Source organism: Musa acuminata, chromosome BXJ3-7, assembly GCF_036884655.1.
Source record: "Musa acuminata AAA Group cultivar baxijiao chromosome BXJ3-7, Cavendish_Baxijiao_AAA, whole genome shotgun sequence".
NCBI classification, from domain to species: domain Eukaryota; kingdom Viridiplantae; phylum Streptophyta; class Magnoliopsida; order Zingiberales; family Musaceae; genus Musa; species Musa acuminata.
The window spans coordinates 26740004-26762448 of NC_088355.1; the positions used below are offsets into that span (position 1 = coordinate 26740004).

Genomic DNA, 22445 nt, shown 5'->3' on the forward strand with positions numbered 1-22445 from the left:
AAAAATTATTTATCTTTATATCCCATCACCAATTTGATTTCACTCCATCACCTCGGCCCTAGTAAAATCCTGCCGCTAACATTGTTGGCGATCCAAAAATCAGAGGCATCGAGAACGCGTAGAAAGACGATGCCGCAGCCTATCAATATTCAATGTCAAAGAACACACCTTGAAGAACGCACATAAAGACAAGTCTTTGGATTGGCACATTTCATATATCACCAAACATATCAACTAATACTAAGAAATGACAGAAAATTTGCGAGACCAACAGAAGCATGATTCCCTACTAGAAAGCAATTCTAGATCAGGCGAGTATTACTCCGAGCACCGCAATAACCCACCATTGCTCGTAAAAAATAACTTGAATTCGAAGAAAAAGCTCGTCTTGGATTGTACCACTGGCCTTCGGAAGACAGGGAATCGGTAAAGGAATCCACTGGTAACAGAGGAGAGAGAGAGAGGAGGAGGAGGAGGATTGCCTAAACACCATCCACCTCGACAAAGGGATTCTTGGCCTCTTCCGGTGTCATCGGAGCAGACGAGGTTTTCTTGACCAATCAGCGACAGGTGCCCAACGCTAAGTTGGCTCGGATCTTAAAGCAAATGCATCTGGATCACGAACATTATTGACAAGCACACACGGTTGACTTGTCCGATTGTGAATGGTCGACCCTGTTGCTAATTTCTGACGGGTAAAAATGGACTCTATGATTGGCGATTAATCTTTTTGGGAGATTTAATATCCGAATACTGGGTGGAATTTGGATATCCAGCACCCGAAAAATCAATAATCATATGATATTTTTGTTTATAAACAAAAAAAAAAACACATGACAACGATTTATATATTACTGTTTACATTTATAAGAAATTTGGTGCAATAATTTAAAAATCATAAACCTTTCTAATAGAAAAGAAAAAGTAAAATAGTTGATTTTTGTTTTATGGTATAGTGGGACAAAACAACTCAGTTTTTCAGCAACAGTGATAATTTTTTCCTCTGCTTTTGGTGAAAGAATAATCGTACAAACTACTCGATGGACCGCAATATGAGAGGAAAAAAGGTGCAGCATTCATTTCAAGGTATATGCCTTCAATTTCTGGCTTCAGGAAAGATATAGTATCACAAAATATAATAGCTCATTGATTACCATGAGCACAACCATCCACCATAAACAACAAAAATATGAGCTCAACAACAGGTGTGTCAATCTTGCCACATGCCTCATGATATAGGATTCCAGCATTCTCCTGTACTCACTCTCCTGAGATGGATCAACAGGGTTAACAGCATGAATCAGTGAGTCGCCATGATCATCTGTGTCTCAAGGTTGGCCTGCTTCAACCTGATGAATTGGAAGCTTGGATGGGCAAGAGAACAATGGGAGACCAACAGCTGCAACAGCTCCTCCCTCATCATCTCCATCTCCATTAGTTCTCTGGCACACATCTCTCAGCTTCTTGATCTCCCTTCCCTTGCCCCAGAGGACCGAGTAGAGTCCTCCAACTATTAGTGCAGATCCTGTGACACTGCAACCGGAGGAGAAAGAAGCTATCTGAGAGTCCGTTGCGTAAGAACCATGGTCTGTGAACTTATCTACCTTCCAACGTAGAGCTTCTCGTCGAGGATCGCCCAACCGAGGATCGAAACGATGACGAGCAGCAGCGGGCTGAACATTGAGACGAAGAGGGGGCCTCTCTTCTGTATGCACCATGACATGAGAGAAACTGCCAGCCCTGATCCCACCAATCCCTGCCATGGTCGGATCAAGGATTAGCAAACAAGAATGTGGTACCGAGAACAGATTTGCTCTTCGTGGACGTGCGTTACGGTGTAGAGCGACGCCGCGAGCCTGATGTCCCAACCGAGCGCCCACGCCGAGAAGCTCCTCTCGACGCCGGCTGCGATGACGAAGCACTGCACGCCGGCCATGAAGCACATGAGAGCGGAGCTGGTGTACGGAGAAGAGAAGCTCTTGCTCATCTTCGCCTGCCAAAAGGAAAGCATGACGGTCTACTTAACGCATCCTTCTGCAAACCTTCTCACTTGATGGAGTTGTGTTCGTCACCTGGATGATGAACCAGACGGCCCAAGCCAAGCAACTGGAGATGACCAAGGCAGCTCCAACAGCCATATTCTGGTCGCTGGCGTTGTTCGCGCTGCTGATCGTCATCTCTTCGGCGTATCTCCAGTGGATGTGGGATCGCCACACCTTGATGAGGCTTCCTCTGTAGAAGGTCATCAACATGGAACCACTCACACACAACAGGGTTCCCATCACCTTGGCCTGCCCGCCCAGTGTTCTGATCCCTACTGTCTCCATCCTGAGACCAATGAATCGAACAGTAATGTTTTTGCCAAGATGAATTAATTTGATGTTGCAAGATGGCAGGTGATCATACCTGAAAGGAACGGCCATGATGAAGGTAATGGCAGGCAGCATGTTGTTGAGGGCGCATGCGATCGTCGGCGAGGAGTACTTGAGCCCGAGGAAGTACAAGACTTGGTTCAGTGTAGCCCTGCATCAACCCAATCCATTGAAATGTGAATCCAATCAAGAGGTCTCAAGAGAAAGATATGCATCTGAGATGTGGACGCCAGGCTCCTCGGGAGCAGGTTCGGTGCGACCAACTCGTGAACCGCCACCTCGTTCATAACGTGGGGTATGGCTCGCTCGGATTGCTGTCACCATGCAACATGTGTGGCAGACCTAATACGTTACGTATGAAGCATCATGTGTCCAGTGCAGTGATACTGTGATTTGGAGACTCGAGGATTCACAAGAACAAATGTGATTTGCATCCAAAAGTATGCACTCGTTTGCTAAATTTGCTGGAGACTTACCCGAACACAGAGCAGAAGAAGATTTGGATGATAACCCTGCGTGTAATCTCCCTGCAAGCTTTCCTGCATTGGAAGTGACGAAAAGAAGTTTCGTGAGCGGTGGCAGCAGAACGCACGCAACCAAGTGGCAGGAGGAGGAGTGCTGATTCATCTTATCGGTGAACAAGAGTTCCAACTGTAATTAATCTTCCCATTTAATAGGAAGTAGTCGACAGGCCAGTGGTGTCCGAAAGAACTAGATCCGATGTCAAGAAGAAAGCGTGCAAGAACAAGATCATGGCGACGACGACAACAATGAGACGTCGGAACAGTAACTGGTGGAAGGAGATGCAAGGGAAATGGTGGAGAAGCAGCGGATGTATATATACCTTTCAAGAAAGATGGCAAGAGGGGAGAGGAAGAGGGTGGCGACGAGCTGACGGTAGGCGATCATGACGAAGGGGCTCATGCCGTCGTCCAACGCCAACTTCGACAGCACGTTGAGGCCTGCAAAACCCACTTGGACTGCCACCATGGCCAGGGTTGGCGTGCAGTCACCTCTCATCCTTTCTTGGCTCCTCCCTCTCTCTCCTTGACTATCCTGATATATAGTTCTTGAAGGAGCCAGGATGTGGATGTATAGAAAGAGGAAGAGTAAGGGAATAAGAATCATCAACCAAGAAAGACAAGAATAGCTCATAGATCGTTTCAAGAGAGAGAACAGCCATTAACCAGGAAAGAACTTTGCGTTAGAGAGAGAGAGAGAGACAGCGAGAGAGAGAGAGAGAGAGAGAGAGGTGTGACGTATGCACTAGAATGGTGTCCACTTCGTAGGAGTAACAGAAAGCGTAGAGGACAATCTAACACCACTTTATGATATATATATATATATATATATATATATATATATATAATGTTTTCGTAGCCTCGGCGTTTAATACCCCTTTTTGTTGCAAAGCCAACCTTAGACTTGCTTTGGGATTGCATGGAAGGGAAGTAAAGGCAGTGAAATGGATGCTGGCAGGAGTGGCAGCACCATCTGCAGTTGCACAAGAGGACAAAGAGAGAAAGGATTGTTTGAGAAACGGAGCCTCTTGTCCCATGCTTGGGATGCGATAGAAGGATTGGGCTTTCAGTAGCTTTCTCATCTGACATGCGCACTCCCAATACTCCTCTCTTTGCTCCTAAGTAATATTTTCTTATCTGGGTAGGAGCATATGGAAAATTATCTCACATTAATCTTGTTTTACTTCTCTCCCTAATAACAGACTTAATTTTGGCTTTATACAGAGAGAGAGAGAGAGAGAGAGAGAGAGAGAGAGTGCATTCTAAATTGGTTAACCCTCCTGCCATTTAATTTATTTACTTAAGATCATTACCCCTACTCAGCTCCACATGAATCATCTATTACGTTAATGTCATTTTACAAGCTAAACTAGACATGAGCAAGAAATGATGCGTTGAAAAATAGATAACAGGAGGACCACAAGCTAGTGACTCTCAAAATGGTCTTGTTGGATGTGACATGGAACAATGTGAGCAAGCTAGAAAGACTATAAAGTTAAAATGACACATTTCCAAATGGAGATTTCTGTCATAATACCTCCTCATCCTTGTTACAAATTTATTCAAGTCTTCAGAATCAGCAAAAAAATGTAGCTGTGATATGAATTCTCATACTCATTGGTATTGAAAGACAATTTCCTTCTCTAGAATTTCTGTGTTCTGTGGGGAAATCTTCTTGTAGCAAACCAACACAAACATACAACTAGAACAACAAACTGAAATATGTATTGCACAACCTACACCCCAATATGGATGTGAGGAAAAATAAGGCAAAAGATGAAGCCACTACCAGTTTAGCTCCAAAATCCACTACAGATGCAGTTGCCTACAATCTCAAGGAAGGTTGTTAGGGAACCCACACCCTTTCTTCTTGGTCTAGACAACAATAAAAGATCATTCTCCTTGAACAACGAGTTTCTACATCCCAAAGTTTGATTAACAGAAAGAGGTATAACAACAGTTAATGGATGGTTGGAAAGCAAAGTAATCCTTGATAAGTTGCTGCAAGTATATAAACATACGAGAAGTGAAGAAAAAACAAAGAACAAACATAATCACTATGGCACCTGAAAAATAAGCCTTTTTAGGGTACCAGAATTTTAGTTAAAGACAAAATAGAAGATGAGAAATAGAGAGAGGTTTTAAGCAATGTAACTGAGTGCCAACGATCAATATATACTACCACAATTTGCACCAGAAGATGATGGCCCTCTGCAGCAACTGCGGAGTCATTTATGAATGCAAGTCTTTATGTTGGAGACGCAATTAACATGAGACCTAGAATCTAGAGCCAATCAGACGTGTACATGGAATTCCATTAGACGAATATTTGAATGAGAAATGCCCCGTGGCACGCGCTCATAACTAAATCATTTGGGATTCAGATGTGAGAATAATTATATCTACTCACAGTGACCGAAACCCTGCTGCCACTATTGTAGATATAGGTCATTTGAAAATACACCTCAGCAATGAACATCATTTAACGGTGCCATTGATGGGTGGTTGGGTCTGATCAATGGATTTCTCTGTTTAACGCGAAATAGGAAAGCAAACTTGGTTAAGAATATGCATTGAGCACCCAATTTGTAAACAATATCGAATATGCAAACTACGACTTCGATAAGAAAAATGCTGCACTGCTAATGGTTTATTTTAGACTTTGTCCTCCAAAAAGGGCCAAAAAAGTTATTCTAAGGATGAGACACCAAATAGAATTTTTTACTGCTTGAAGAATACCATGCAGTAGCTTTAACCATAACATCATCTTCTTGTCCAGCCCACCTCATTTGGACACCGAACTTACTTGTTACTTGCCAACCCTGCTTAATGGAAAAACATTAGCTGTAACACCAGTCCATCATATAATTCTAAATTGAGGGTCAATTGTCTAGAAAAAGGAAGCTAAATGAAAAAAAGCATGTTAACATAAATTTCATGGTAAGTAGAGAGAAATTCATGGCTGAAAGGATGACCTTTTTCCCATAGAAACAATGTTATAAAAAGGCCATAAATTCACACTTCAGAAAACAACAGAAACATACTCAAAATATATTACATGAAAATAAACAAAAAAGAGAAACAACAAAGAGCCTAACTGCCTAAGTAACTCCTAGGGGGTCCTCAACAAGCTTCTGTTAAAATCCAAGTCAGTAAATAAGTGGCATAAGCTCATAAGCTACTTTCAACATGGTATTTTTGAGATTTGAGACTGGAACACTCAAAGAGAGATTTCCATGGATCATCAACCATCAAGTCACTTCAGTTTGAGTATGTAGAACAGTATCAGATAGCATAAATCATTCTGCCATTTCAAAATTGTTAATTAAGACGGAACAAAGTAAGAAAGTAAATAATAACTTATTCCTACTGAGATTCATAGGCAGTCATTTAAACTTAAACATATCCCTTACGTCATAACTAGAATCAACTTTAGACATTTTGAAAACCATTAAAAGTAGGTTTTCTCAGAGACATACACCATTCAAATCCTGGCTTTTGCTAATCAGCCAACACAACATTTCAAATATATATATCCTCACTAAGAACATCTCAAAATTTCTCACTTCTTTAAAAACCTTCTCAATAACTTTGCAACACAATGTTGATCACATATGATCTATCTTTCCATGCAATTTGACCTACTTCTGTAGCACAAGAGGAAGCAAAACTAGAAAATATTTTCAGCTAGAGTGAAAGATGCCATTAGGAAAAATTTCCTGTTGACACATTTTTAGGCGTTTTCAATCTATCCATGAATCACAGAGGAGTCCTCATTCCAGTTAATTATACATGGTAATAAGCCCTCTATACAAAGAAATACATATATAAGTAAAATCCAAATGACACTAGATAAAAGGTAAAAAGCCAAAATATAAGAAACTAATATTTTTGTTGATCTGATTCATTCGTAGAAAACATCCAGCTAAATAGTTTTCTTTTGAGAATCTTTCTGTTGCTTACTCAGACAAAGTGCATCATTTGCTTATACATCAAAGAGAAATACTTGAACGTTAATGAGATGAGCCACCTCATGAACGTGGTACTATGTCTAAAAAGCAGGCACAAGACTGTATTTTCCTCTGTTCCAATTCTATGTTTTTCTTTATCTTTGGAAAATCATTAAAGCCTTATTTATAACAAAAGTCATAATGGAAAATCACATTCTTACCTTTATTTCTTTTCTCCTCACCTTACAACAATATGCATCTAGTCAATGGATGCTGTCGAGGACATCATATCTGCTCGTCCACCACTCATTCTCTCAGCTTTCTCACCACGTTCACCTGAGGATTCAGGACCAAATAAAACATTAGGATAGGAATAGTAACCAATTCAAGATAAATATTTTCACCAATATGGAGACTAAACACATAAAAATTGCAAGACTCTCCAAATTGCATGTACAGATGTCAAGAATAAATAAGTTAAGCATTTTATTGTGTTATATGTAACAATGAAAAGAAAATTTCAAGAAACAAGTTAATAGAAAAACATAAAAGAAAGCATGCTTGGAAAGGTGAAATCAGCTAAAAGATCTCCTGAGTTGATTTTTGTCTTTACAATAGTCAGACAAAGGCCAATAATAACTCGAATTAAATAAATAATTTATAAAGAAAAATGAGTATTTTTCATTGCTTTACCTGTACGAACTCTAATTACATCTGAAACTGGTATTACTGCAAAAAGGTGAAACCAGATTAGGAAGATTCACAGGAGATTAATGAAATCAACTAAGAAGTAATGAAACATAATCTGATAAGCAATGACCAGTGAGATTAAATTGCATAGGCTAAAATTATAGTTCAGTCTAACATTAATACAACAACTACCACTTTCGAGACATGATTATCAGTTTATAAAAGTCTTCCATGCACAATGTTGACTATTATGATTTTTTTTTCTAAAATAAAACATCTTTAAATTACTACGTTAGAGTTTTTATGACCATAAATGGTTTTTGTCTGGATTCATACATTCTGATGTTCAGTCATCTAGTATTACTTCGTCTAGTTGCATTAACTCAAGATTTCGAAGAAGCAATTGCTGCATTTTTCACAGTATCTAATTATAAAATTGTCCTAAATGCTCTAGGTAGTAAAGCATTACTGGTTGAGTTCCTTCTCAACCAGAGTACCAGTTTTCTGACAACCAACTTGCTCAAATTTATTCTTAATTCGAAATTATTGTACACTGTAATGAAGCATTTAGAGACAGTTGTTTTGTTAAAGTCACACAAAAAAGTTTGTCCAGGACTAACTTTTTCAGGCTAACTTATTATTATCATCATCAGTTTTTTATCATTGATCTGGAGTCAGCTACAGAAAAAGAAAATTTCTGATCACTGAACTTGATGTCCATCATTTTGAGAAGCAAAGCTAAGAATATAAGGTTAAAGTTTTAACCACTAGGATATCTTGTCAAATGCAAGAAACTGAAACTTAAACAAAGAAGAAAAATACAATAGCTAGAGTATAAGTGAAACATGAGTAAGATAAAAACAACTTCGAAAGGAAGTTTGACAATAAAGGAAATTCAATTTTTGAGCAAGCTTTCTATACAGGCAAGAACATCCAGTTAGCTTACCATAGAATTGCAGACCTTATGTGGCTGGAGTAACAAATACTAGATGAGAAAAGGTAAACAAAGCTGGGAAGCCTAAATAGTAATGCTTTATGAAGATCACTTCAACTTTCACATTAAATATAAATCCTCCATTGATACCATACTTGGAACATTGTGCATAAAATGTAAAATCAAACATAGGCGGTGAAGGTGTTCAAGAACCTGGGAATCCAGTGTTGGACACATTGATGAGATAACCAAGGAACTTCTAACTAATTGTTGATGAGCCCTATGCAGGTAACATTAGCAAAATAACAATGGGACTTCAATTTCCTCAGGTGAGCAGTTACATGGACTATGCATGTCTTATAAGATAAAGAAAACCCATCGGATGAAAAAAAACGATCTTACAGAAAATCTTGCCATCACCAATTTCTCCTGTTCTTGCTTCCTCAATTATTTTCTCAACTACAGCTTCAACCTATAGAAGTAACAAATGAACTAAATAAAATAATGGAAAAACATACTTTATAACTAATTTTAAATAAGTAAAAATATCTAAATAATTGTCCAATATCTGTTCTCTACAAACAACAGAAAGGCAATAGATTAAATTATTCATTTCATAGAAACTGATTATGTTTATCCATGGCTATCAAAAAAAAGGATGCAGCACCCAATATATGGATAATAACCATAACAAGTATCATCACATTCATCTTTATTGCATAATCAACAGCAAAAACATATACATATGTATATGTCCAACACACATCTACCTGGTCCTTGCATACCACTATCTCCATCTTAACTTTAGCTATGAACTTGTCTTCTGAAAACTCAGATCCTGAAATTCATGGAAACAAAATTATTGGCAGGAACTGCAACATCTTTGTATATTAATTTTTCCAGTGAGTATAAACATATATACAACTAATGAAGCTCTATGAAAAAATCAATATTCTTACTCAAATAATGCTCCTCTAATTGAAAAATCAATAATCAACAGAGAAGATGACAGAGTTACACGTAATGTTATATTTCATCTAAGGCCTTAGAAAGTAAAAGATGCAGAAGCAAACAAGTTTACAGCACTACAGTCATTACTACTATAAAACATGACAATGGAGGATATCATGTTAACTAACATATTTCTTCAAGTTACCATTGATTTACTTCTAAATTGTCACAATGTCAGTGAAGTCCACAAGTGAGTTTCACGAATGTTTTATCACAGACGAACATGCCTATCCGGTGTGGTAAGTGCAAGCTTGTTATTATATTTTAATTGTTGAATTTACTAGTTACCACAGATAATAATTGTCCTGGTTTCTAACAGATAATGGTTATTCTGCTGGGTTTGGTCAGTTGTCACACATAAGGATAACTCCATAGATGCTTCACTACTTTATGAAAGACTTTATGTATGCTAATTTCCTCGATCTCTTCATCAAGATGCCTTCTTGTGGTCTCATATAGCATAGGAGGCTATATCCTGGAACTATGCTTCTAAATGGTGGACACCATGGATATGTAACACGTTCATTGAGCTGCATTAAGATGGATGCATTTGGAATCAAACTACTTCACAATTGTCTTGCGGAATCAAACCATTCCGCATCAGTTTTAATAAGAATCTGATGCCATATTTACACTCATATGCCATCATGTTAGTGGCACTTAACATGGTGTTCCACCAAAGACATGCCAACACTGCAATTAGCATAGTTCATACTAAGACATACTAAATGCAATGTGCTATGCCAGCACATCACTTGCACATATCAGAGCTGAAAGCATTTTGTAGGTGACGGAACTGATGAGTGGGACTTGTTCAAATGATGGAAATCTCCCTATTAGGAGTTAGTTTTATGGTTCTACACAACAAATTGAGGCCACTATTAATGCTATAAAACACAAGGAAAAGTACTAAAGCATGATAAGGAAAAAACATAGCAAATATGTAAAATGTAAACTAGAGTATGATGGATAAGGGAAACAGGGAAAAGCTTTTAAATTCATCCATTTCTATCTTCAGTAGTCCTCTCATAATGAGAACAATTGCTGAGTCCCTTTTCGCTTGTTTATTATCTCTTGCAAATTAGAAATACTATGTAGAAGAACATAAATTGTTGAGCCTTGTTTTGTGATATTATGGATTTTAAATTTCAACCCCGAAAGACATATATACAATTACTTGAAATCATCAATGAACTAGTATCTAAAACAATCTAGAATGTGATGAATCTCAAGCCCATAAACAATATTAGGGTCACCAAGTTATTGGAAGATCCCATCACACCGAGTACCAACCACATGCTCATATAAAAGTGAAAAACAAAAGTTCGATATCAAGATAACCAAACAGGACACACCCAAGAACAGGCAGATATAAAGACAGAATTTATTGATCTGGCTAAAGCATGCAATCAATCTGGAAGTTTGTCTAGTAGCCAAGGTTCGCCGTACCGTACCGTACCGGTGTTTCGACCCGGGCTCGGTACCGGTATGGTACGGTATACCGCTCGGTACACCCAGGTGTACCAAGCTGTAACGGACAAACTTCTAAACAAGATGTTGGATGTAATGCTTATGTTTGTCCGTTGTCTTTTGGCATGTTCATGCCTTGTATAGCAGGTAGAGGGGCGGCCGAAGGCTTATAAGTCCCATTTTAGTTGGGTTGGTGGCCTCTTTAGGCTTGTAAATAAAGGTTGTGTCATGTGGACACGTTCGAGAGCTTTTCGGTCTGTAATGGACCATTTTACCCTTTGTTGTGCAACTATTCAGAGCTTGTAAAGTCTGTTTTGTAATTTGCATTGTCTATGAAGTGTTTTTCGGACATGTTTGCTTGTGGATCCCGATTGAGGCGTTCTCTTTAACCCGTTCTCTCTTTTGTTGGTCCTAAGGGACAATGGGAGTCTTCGGGGAGGCTGACCTTTGCGGACGGACGCGCGAGGGTGCCGCACGCCTTAGGCAAAACCAGCTAAGGTCGTGACAATATGGTATCAGAGCGGGACAAGCACTCATAGAAACACTTGACATGCAAACGTGAGGGTCCTAGTGGGGCTGCATGGAGGGCAGTCAGCACACGCGCGACCGTTTGAGGGAAAACGGGCATGGAGATGTAGGGAAAAGAGTCGCTCAGAGGAGCGGGCATCTGACATTGGCATTCAGAGGAATGGCCAACCCTTCGCGCAAGAGGCACCACGAGAACAGGCAAGCTTGGAAGAATGCGGAGCGCACAAAGGTTGGGATGGCTGAGTTTGAGCTATGGCTCAACGTTGACAACTTTACTTGATGGTGCTCAAGGCAAGCGAGGCGCTTGGCAAAGGACGAGACCATGCAAAGTGGAATGAGTTGCTCAACGACCAAAAGAGTAATGCAAAGCTCACAGAGGTGAGGGGAATTGCTAACTCGAAGAATTTGGTACTCATGCATGGGCTTGTATGCGGACGATGGAATGTTCGTGGCCATCCCAAGGCGACCGAGACTCGGCGCCATGGAGCATTGAAACTTTCTCTTCGGCATGTGAAGGATACGACCGTAGGAGGCTGAAGTGTGCAATGAGTTCAGCATGTTGCTAGGCCTTGAGGGGTGCAGCGGTGGCTGTATTGACGTGGAGGCGCAATCTAGCAAGTGCGTCTGCAGGAGGCAGAACAATGCACAGTTTGTTCAGCAGATCGGAGTAGTCCAAAGGGGATGGTGGTCTCCGTAACGAAGAGAGATGTTGCTCCAACGGGATAGTTATCCAGGAGGGATAAGTCTCAGCACTCCAAAGGGAGAATCATGTGAGACGGACTTCACATGTTGAGGAGGAGTACCTCACAAACAACAACCCCACGAAGCTCAATGGACCGAGCAAGCAGCGAGGAGTTACCGCATGATCTCGCTCGAGAGAATGCATTGGTGGATGCATTGCGAGATCAAGTGGGGGAGCGACCTGAAACAACTTAAATGAAGGCACACTTAGAGTCGATATGGAGATCGGACTCAAGGGAGGGCTGACCCGTGGAATGGTGGGCGCGAGGGCCACCATCGACTCAATGCAAGAACGAGGAGCGGAGCAACTTGGGTGTAACTTGGCGAAGTACCCAAGCCGCATTAAGGGAGCCAGCAGTGAAGTTGGAACATGGAGCAGAAGCACAGTGCTTTCCTTAGACAGAGGTCAAAGACATGAACTCTTGCAGAGGCAAGGGTAGGATCATGTTGTTCCATGGGTCCTTCTTTCTGACGGAGCGGACTCATCTTGCATGGTGCCAAAGACGAAGGGAGCTTTGCGGCACATGTACCTTAACTCGGAGAAGCATTTGATGGAGGAACTAAGGCGACTCAATTTGCGGAGGCGAAGTTGGGTTCAGAAGGGCCTTTGCACGGGGCAAGAGGACGCAGAGGCGGGTACTCTTGAAGAATATGCCACAGTGTTGCCATTTGAGTTGCTATGAAGGAAGCAGTACGCAGCGGAGATTGTGCTGGTAGGGGCAGAGGCCCAGGATCCAGACAATGGTGCACAAACTATAGTGAAGTCGGTGGACTTCGGGAGCTACTAGGCGACGGATTGGCCTAGAGCGGTGCTTCATCTAGGTGTGACCCAAGAGTGGGTGGATGAAGGTCGATTGCCAAAGGAGCGAACAAATTCGAAAGTGGAGGAGACCCTGCGATGTATTGGCAGAGGCCACACATGGAGGGTTCACAATTCGAGTTTATTCCACAAGGATCAGAATGCAATGGAGATGTCACCAGGAGGCGACATGGTGCAGCGGATCGTGGTGGAACAGTTTGTGGCAATGCGACGCACACGACATTGTCCCGTGAGGGATGAGATCATATGGAGGTATGATCGGGAGCTACTGGGAGCTCCGCTTTGGTGAACAACACGACGGCAAGAAGGGCTATGGATTCAAGGAGTGAAGGCCATGGTACCGCAGAGGCGGGTCTTCCAGGCGTGCACCGAATTTTGCATCGGATGAAAACCTTGGTCATCAGCATATGGGGGCTGGGTTCCACCAAGGGAAAAGTTCGAATGCAAGTACCAGTGAGTTCCATGGAAGGGACTTGATCATGCAGAGGTATGATCGAAGCAGCTGGAGAGTTGGACTGCTCCAGAGCTCATATTCGCTTAAGGGAGCCCGACAAGTCAGAGGACAAGGTCGAGTAAGCGAACGTTGCTACCAAGGAAGCTAAGGAGAACAGAATCGGTGCAAACTCTACAACGTGATGGCAGAGGCCATGCATGGGATTTGCAGTCTGTCTTTCCATCGACCAAACGGACTGCTTGGAGAACACAGTGGTGTTGAAGCAGGGGGTCGAAAGGGGCGAGGAAGCGACGCCGAGTCCAGAGGGACTTAGCTACCCAATATCAAGCATCAGTTAGAATGGAGGTGGACTCAGAGGAGTGCCACGGAGACATCTCTACTGATTGTGAAGAAAAGGGATACAGAGGCGAGGCGACGAATAGTAGGGCCATGGGCATGGCAGCGCCATGGTACCGCAGAGGTGGGACTTCCGTGCAAGTCATTGATCCCTTGCTCTCATGGAGGGAGAGCGCTTGGTCGTGAAAGGGGCCGAGGAGGTGGAGCATGCAGAGGCAATCTCCAAGTACCGAGACAAGGCTGAAGGGCAGAGGCCAAGAAACTTCGTAAGACTGGTGTCAACAAGTTTCTCATCAAGATAGCCGTAAGTGAAGGACTTCGGGTCATGCAAGAGTGCACGACCAAGGAACGAAGTAGGCAGTACGCGGTGCTGTACCTTTGCTACTCAGTGGAGTAGGCGGCAGGGTTGATGGAGAAGACGGTACAATCCCAGAGGCGACCTTATCTATCAGAGAATTACTCCAAGTTGGGGTGAAAACTTCCCGCATTCCAGAAGTTCGATGGCATTGAGAAGGTGAATCACAGTAGCCAACTCAACGCAAGGAGTGCAAACACTTCAAGTGCTTCAGAAGTGTAAGCAAAGAGCAGGCGAAGACTAGTAACCAGCTCGATGCATGAAGTACAACCTCGAGGAGGCGGGCGAAGTCAAAGTAACCTTTGCCTTCTCAACTCTTAAGAGAATGGGCGAAACCGAGTACCCCAGTTCTCTTATCTATCCAGCAGAGGAGCTCTGCACAAGTTCAAAGACCCTTCGAAGATAATGGAAGACAATAGTTGTCAAATCCTCACCAACGGTGATCAGTGCTACTGAGAGTAGATCGTCCGCTTCAATTCCCAACGAAATGCCAATCGAAAGCGGAAGTGATGCGAACCTACTTGGATGTGACAACTAACTGAAAGAAGAGTCAATGAGCAAATTTTGTGGAGGAAGGACCCAAAACTTCAAAAGTTTGCGAGGCGATGCTCGTTAAAGCTCCAACAAGCATCCACCCAGTTCAAGCAGCATGTGGAAATTTTGAGAGACTGGCGCAGAAAAGATGGTATTTTCCTTCATTTGGTGGATCCGCAAGAATCGACAAGGATCAACACAACTCAGCCAACCCCCCCAATAGAGTCAGAGTCATTGGTGAGTTGTAGCAGCATGGCGGATTAAAGGGTCGACTACTCAAAAACAGCAGCGTAGAGCAGCTGGGAGCCAGGAGGCGCATTGCAGCTGGAGCGGAAGATTGAAGACTCAGCAAAGGCGAAGAGTTGCAGTGTTCACAAAGGCTTCGACGAGGACGTCGAAGGGATAAGTGGGGGAGAATGTAACGGACAAACTTCTAAACAAGATGTTGGATGTAATGCTTATGTTTGTCCGTTGTCTTTTGGCATGTTCATGCCTTGTATAGCAGGTAGAGGGGCGGCCGAAGGCTTATAAGTCCCATTTTAGTTGGGTTGGTGGCCTCTTTAGGCTTGTAAATAAAGGTTGTGTCATGTGGACACGTTCGAGAGCTTTTCGGTCTGTAATGGACCATTTTACCCTTTGTTGTGCAACTATTCAGAGCTTGTAAAGTCTGTTTTGTAATTTGCATTGTCTATGAAGTGTTTTTCGGACATGTTTGCTTGTGGATCCCGATTGAGGCGTTCTCTTTAACCCGTTCTCTCTTTTGTTGGTCCTAAGGGACAATGGGAGTCTTCGGGGAGGCTGACCTTTGCGGACGGACGCGCGAGGGTGCCGCACGCCTTAGGCAAAACCAGCTAAGGTCGTGACAGAGCGGTATACTCACGTGTACCGAGCACTGTACACTGCTATAGTACTCGGTACAGTAAGGGGCGGTCCGCGTACCGTTGCCCTGTTGGACCAGTACGTACCGCCCGTATCGGGCGGTACAGTCCAGTACGGCAAACCTTGCTAGTAGCAATCTTTAGAATGTTAAGCATGTATATTTCCAACAATATAGTTACTTGTTTGGTTGGCAGCTACAGAATGACATGGTCCAAGCAAATAACCAAAGAAACAAGCAAAAAGAACAATCTACGCATTATCCAGAGATCAAACTACATAACATACAAGTTGAATCGACAGAATGCCTCCAACGTCAACCCAATGATAAACCAGACACCAGAAGAAATAAGAACATACCGCCATGCCTCTCTGTTGAGCCGCCTTGTGCTCCAAAACCTCGAACGTCGGAAACTGTAACTCCTCGAATACCCATTTGCAGCAAACCCTGGGTTTCCACACAATACTTCCATAAACCTATAGAACAAAACTAACTCCTAGCTCCCACGCCACCAGGAGTTCGACATTTTATTGCCAAACCACAGAACGAGTTCTTTTATTTTCTTACCGATGAAACATGATGAACTCGCCAAGGCCTGAACTCCCATTTGACCGCCAAAATGAACAATTTTTAGAAGAAAATACAAGTCATTTCCATGAAATTAAATCCAATGCGTCATCAACAACAGAAGCATAAAGCAGGCAAGAAATTCAACAAAAGAAACAGAAATAGAAAAATGAAAAAAAAAAACACAAAAATTTACCTTACAATCGCTTCTATTTTGTAAAATTCCGCATCCGGAGTATATTCTACTTTAACAGAGTCAAGAATCAGATCGCAAAAAGGAATATTCATCTTAAATGCGCACTTTTCATAGTTCTGGCCAAGAAAGAACTGATCCTTAAGGCGTACCTGGAGAGCTCTGGGCTCTAATCACAGGGAGCAACGAGGGAAGCCTCGCGCCCCCAAACCTTGTATGGAGCGGCGCAGCCCTCGAAACAGAAATGAGAAACTTGGGCTTGGAAACCAGGGCGAGGGAGTTCAGATGACGAGTTGATAAGGGATTCGCAGCCCGCAATCTCGCGGAAAAGGGAGAGGTGGCGGCCGCCATGATCTCAAGCTCGAACTCGCTGTCGCGCTCTCGGGTCCTCCTCCTGTTCCGGCTCTTAATAAAACCATGGCAATTCGCACGGCCCAAATTATGCCTCTTATAATGGGGACAAATAATGGAGAACTCCCGCATAGTATATCTATGCGAAGTTGCATCAACCGTTGATTCACTTTCGAGTTTCAACTTTTCATCCCAACCATCGAATTTTAACATAAAATAATAAAAAAAAACTGGATTTGATAGATTTAGTGAAAGGTTGAGATTTGGGAATCAATAAAATTGTTAACTCAGTAATTTAGATATATTTATTTGGAATAAAAAGATCCTTGAATTTTTTTTTTCCAAGTCATTGCCTGAGTATTTAATATACCTTATAAAGTGTCATGATACCCCTATATAAATAATAAACCTTTAAAAATATGAATATTGTACAATGCTAGAAATCTCTAATGTGATTAGAGACCTTGAATTCCGTATCTTTTTGGGCTTAATTCCATTTTATGATGTGTCATATGACTCATTATGACAACTATTAAGGTTGTAAAATAGAATTTTTGAAATCTATTGTATATACATGAAAATAAATGTATTATCTGTATTGAGATATCGGAGTTGGTTGGTACAATATTGCACTTACATGCTTAGTATCATATACATCTTTCGATATAATAATAAAAAAATACATATCATATCAACACAACTCCAAATTTATAAGGATGATGTTGTCTTGAGAGATCACATCACAACCAAAGTTACTGGGTGTGATTTGGTTAACATAAATTAACAATCTAATTTGATAATTGTGTATCTTATTACCACATGAGTAAGTAATGGGTTCATATCTTTTCTGCCAACTTAGTTGTAATTGGATGGCTTCATACACAGAAAAAAAAAAAAAAAAAAGTTAAATCAACCCAATTTTCTTTGCTCAAAAGTCATATGATACAACATTAACAAATTAGATATGGATCAATTGCTTTAGGCATCAAGGATATTTACGAGGTAGGAATTGGCACGAGGGATCTCCACGATACTTGATAGTCAAAAAATTAATTTCTTTAAGTTTATCAACTATATATTATAACAATTATAACACCAAATCTATAAATATTTTTTTCTTGGCATATAGGGAAGACATACATACAAAGCATATATTGGGGGTCAAATGCTGGTCTTTTTTATTTTGTTAAAAGGAAAGCCCCTACTGATATCCATCATCCAGCTAATCGGATATATGTTTCCAATTAGCTCTCAGGTCTCAAATCTTTTTATTGTGTTGATAACCATTTATATGTTCCTCCAATCTCTTCTTAATACTCTTGGTGTGTTAAATGTCATAAGATAAAGCACCTATATGCATCTAATCTTTATGTAGGAAAACTTTGTCATTTCATCGAACCCTATGTATGGTATATGATCTGTTGTCTTGAAATAAAGTTTCTTTTTAGTGGCTTTTAGGGTTGGCTGCTATGTACAACTTAAGCACATTGTAAAGTGTTCTCTTTTATATCAAAAGCTCTAACGGTTCTAAGTTGGTCTTCTCCAATGATATCTGTGTTTTTGCTTCAGATTTCCACTTTTCATTCTTGTGCTCTCTGCTGAAGGAACACTAGTAGTTTATATCTGGAAGAAAGGAACCACCACCATGAAAACATCAATAAATCAATTGTCACTTGTGGAGTGGTGTCACCAACCTATACCTCCTTGTATGGAGATTTCTCAGCTGCATTAGCAGTTGGTTGGTTGGTTGGGAGTAGGTGAATTTTTTTGACTTAAACATTCACAGTACTCCATTGAATACATATCTTCCGGGAAGATGCAGTTTCATGTTCTAGCACTTCTTCCTTCTTCATGTCACTCAATATTGATCCTGAATCAAGCACATATCTCGTTCTATCACACTGCAAGCGTACTGGTATTAGATCTTAAAAGTTCAACTGCAAGTGGGTGGTGCAAGTAAATGAGACCTGTATGCTGTCTGCTATAACATGGACGGAAGTGAGTGGCGAGGCCTCACAGGGCTTGCATTGCAGATTAGAGAGGCAGGCATGGAGAGGTCTACTAAGATGGTTCTGCTCCTTGCACTGTTGCTTGCCACCTTCATTGTGGGTCTTGAATCGAGGAAGCTCCAGAAGGAGGCTGAACCATATCAGCCTCAGAACCTTCACCGTGCGCATGGGGGGCTTTGGGCTCTTCTTCGGTGGGGTTCCTGCCGTTGGTTTTGGAGAGCCATTTCGTGGCTTAGTCCCCGGCTTCGGGAGCGTACCGGCGGTGCCAGGGGGCAGCGGCGATCGCGTCGCTGCACCATGATGGATGCGATGGCCTACACTGCTGAAGACTTCGATCTGGTTACATTGTTATGGAGGGCAGAAGAAAGGCTTTAGCTTCTCTGTGTGGTTTACGTGTCCGAGTCGTGCGTTCCATATCTACATGTGAGTGGCCGGGTCTATTAAATAAACATTATGTTCTGTGATTGATATCTTTCTCTCTCTCTCTCTCTCTCTCTCCCTCACTCTCTCTCTCTCTCTCTCTCATACACAATTTCGCTTGATATTATCACTACATCGGAAAGAATTGTATCCTAAGAACGCTTGGGATCATATCCGCCAACTGTTCCAGGATGAGAGCATGTCTAAAGCGTGGGCCAACCTCTCACAAGATTCCATTCAACTGCAAAGCCATCGGTTAAAACAGCATGAGGAAGGGTTTAAGGTTCCTCTATATGCCTCATCTTGGGAAAAGAATCCATTGCATATATAACCTGAAATGACCTTCCATCTTAATAGTTTTACTTTAGTAAATTTAATGTCATATTTTCTAGATTGCATGACTTTGGGTAATACAGTAGAGAGAGTAACTGCACGCTTCATTGGCCCTGAAGTTGTCAGCTTCAGGACAATATTTAGATGCATGTTGCGAATGCAATTAATCAATAAATCCTCTGCCATATTTAAATTGTAAGCAGCTTAATTTATTTATGTGCCGTGCCAGCTAAAATCACTGTGATACTTTTATCACCACAAAAAAAAACAAGAAAACAAAAAGCTCAAATTCTCTTATTCCTCCTCAACAACACAAATTTAATTGTCTTGATTTTTCTAATAGTTTCAAAAACACTCTAGGTTTGTAGAAGGTACCTAAAGCCCGATGGATTATGATGCTCATGTTTCCTTTAGGTTTGTAGAAGGTACCTAAAGCCCGATGCATAATAATCCCTTCAGTATCAAAATATTGATTGCGGATTTCCCTTTTTTTTTTCTTCCTTTGTCCTCCTGTCTTGTTTCTTGCTAGGATTGACCTCGGTGATTAGTTTACTAATGTCAAAAATTAAAATCAAATGGTGTTATTCTCAGAATCGAAACTAGAAGTAACGATTTCGGTTCGGAATCGAGTACGTTAATTTTTTTTAATTTTTAGTTAAATATAATTTAAAACATGATAAACTTATATTTCTATTTCTAAGATTCAGAAAATGAATGTATAATAAGCGTAATGATATAAAAATTGATAATAAAAAATAAAATTATAAATTTTTTAATTACTTTAGGTGTCAGATGTTGCAATAATACCTTGAGTTAATACATTGAATAAACAATCATTATCTTTGTGCAAAGATGATATTTTGATTTCTTTTTGCGTGGCTTGATCTAGTTGAGATAACCATTATATTCCAACAATCATTATCTTTGTAGATACGCTTCAGTTTCAATTAATTCCTTAAGGTCATCACCATCTTACGACCTTCCAACCACTTTTTTACGATACTTTCTCTTTTTCATTGGTTTAGGAGAAAACTCTTACAAAACTAGAAAGGGAGGACGATGAAACTTAGCAATTTTATAAACCAAAATCTCAAGATTTTTATTCATGCTTTCGTGCTCTATAGAAAAGAGTGGGGTATTTATAAGCCCCAATAGCTTTAGAAATGAAGCAAAAAAGTATTTCATCCTGAGTTTCCGGGGTACTAGTGGTACCATCATCATTATTGGGTGATATCACTGCATATAGACTGACACTATGTAACGGACAAACTTCTAAACAAGATGTTGGATGTAATGCTTATGTCTGTCCGTTGTCTTTTGGCATGTTCATGCCTTGTACAACAGGTAGAGGGGCGGCCGAAGGCTAAATAGTCCCATGTTAGTTGGGTTGGTGGCCTTTTAGGCTTGTAAATAAAGGTTGTGTCATGTGGACACGTGCGAGAGCTTCTCGGTCTGTAATGGACCATTTTACCCTTTATTGTGCAACTATTCAGAGCTTGTAAAGTCTGTTTGTAATTTGCATTGTCTATAAAGTGTTTTTCGGACATGTTTGCTTGTGGATCCCGATTGAGGCGTTCTCTTTAACCCATTCTCTCTTTTGTTGGTCCTAAGGGACAATGGGAGGCTTCGGGGAGGCTGACCTTTACGGACGGACGCGCGAGGGTGCCGCACGCCTTAGGCAAAACCAGCTAAGGTCGTGACATTATGGTATCAGAGCGGGACAAGCACTCATATAAACACTTGACATGCAAATGTGGGGGACCTAGCGGGGCTGCGTTGAGGGCAGTTAGCACACGCGCGACTGTTTGAGGGAAAACGTGCATGGAGATGTAGGGAAAAGAGTCGCTCAGAGGAGCGAGCATCCGAGATTGGTATTCAGAGGAATGACCAACCCTTCGCGCAAGAGGCACCACGAGAACAGGCAAGCTTGGTTGAATTTGGAGCGCACAAAGGTTGAGATGACAGAGTTTGAGCTATGGCTCAACGTTGACAACTATACTTGATGGTGCTCTAGGCAAGCGAGGCGCTTGGCAAGAATGAGACCATCCAAGGTGGAATGAGTTGTTCAACGACCAAAAGAGTTATGCAAAGCTCACAGAGGTGAGGGGAATTGCTAACTCGAAGAATTTGGTACTCATGCATGGGCTTGTATGCGGACGATGGAATGTTCGTGGCCATCCCAAGGCGACCGAGACTCGGCGCCATGGAGCATTGAAACTTTCTCTTCGTCATGTGAAGGATACGTCCGGAGGAGGCTGAAGTGTGCAACGAGTTTAGCATGTTGCTAGGCCTTGAGGGGTGCGGCGGTGGTTGTATTGACGTGGAGGCGCAATCTAGCAAGTGCGTTTGCAAGAGGCAGAACAATGCACAGTTTGTTCAGCAGATCGGAGTAGTCCAAGGGGATGGGGGTCTCCAAAATGAAGAGAGATGTTGCTCCAACGGGACAGTTATCTAGGAGGGATAAGTCTCGGCACTCAAGAGGGAGAATCATGTGAGACGGACTTCACATGTTAAGGAGGAGTACCTCACAAACAACAACTTCACGAAGCTCGATGGACTGAGCAAGTGGCGAGGAGTTGTCGCATGATCTCGCTCGAGAGAATGCATTGGTGGATGCATTGCGAGATCAAGTGGGGGAGCGACCTGAAGCAACTTAAATGAAGGCACACTTAGAGTCGATATAGAGATCGGACTCAAGGGAGGGCTGACCCGTGGAATGGAGGGCGCGAGGGCCACCATCGACTCAATGCAAAAACGAGGAGCGGAGCAACTTGGGTGTAACTTGGCGAAGTACCCAAGCCGCATGAAGGGAGCCAGCAGAGAAGTTGGAACATGGAGCAGAAGCACAGTGCTTTCCTTAGACAGAGGTCAAAGACATGAACTCTTACAGAGGCAAGGGTAGGATCATGTTGTTCCATGGGTCCTTCATTCTGACGGAGCAGACTCATCTTGCATGGTGCCGAAGACGAAGGGAGCTTC

The 22445-nt window shown here is 41.7% G+C and overlaps 2 protein-coding genes across 5 annotated transcripts; both read right to left on the reverse strand.

Annotated features, from left to right (window-relative positions):
- Positions 1-1079: 1079 nt before the first annotated feature.
- On the reverse strand, positions 1080-3599 carry LOC135642572 (WAT1-related protein At1g09380-like). Its single transcript, XM_065158825.1, has 7 exons — positions 3217-3599; positions 2849-2911; positions 2407-2523; positions 2073-2328; positions 1835-1993; positions 1605-1756; positions 1080-1533 (listed from the first exon to the last, which is right to left on the reverse strand). Exons 1-7 carry the CDS (start codon positions 3525-3527, stop codon positions 1329-1331), a joined length of 1263 nt encoding a protein of 420 aa, XP_065014897.1. The 5' UTR covers positions 3528-3599; the 3' UTR covers positions 1080-1328.
- A 1839-nt stretch (positions 3600-5438) lies between these two features.
- Positions 5439-16775, reverse strand: LOC135642151 (nitrogen regulatory protein P-II homolog). Of its 4 annotated transcripts, none has more exons than XM_065158057.1 (9): positions 16506-16775; positions 16357-16369; positions 16161-16188; positions 15953-16040; positions 9238-9305; positions 8870-8939; positions 7537-7572; positions 7065-7179; positions 5439-5715 (listed from the first exon to the last, which is right to left on the reverse strand). In XM_065158057.1, exons 1-8 carry the CDS (start codon positions 16702-16704, stop codon positions 7103-7105), a joined length of 579 nt encoding a protein of 192 aa, XP_065014129.1. In that variant the 5' UTR covers positions 16705-16775; the 3' UTR covers positions 5439-5715; positions 7065-7102. The 4 variants fall into 4 exon arrangements, with proteins under 4 accessions (XP_065014129.1, XP_065014127.1, XP_065014126.1 ...); XM_065158055.1 differs by having other exon boundaries at positions 7086-7179; positions 16357-16405; XM_065158054.1 differs by having other exon boundaries at positions 16357-16405.
- Positions 16776-22445: the final 5670 nt, after the last annotated feature.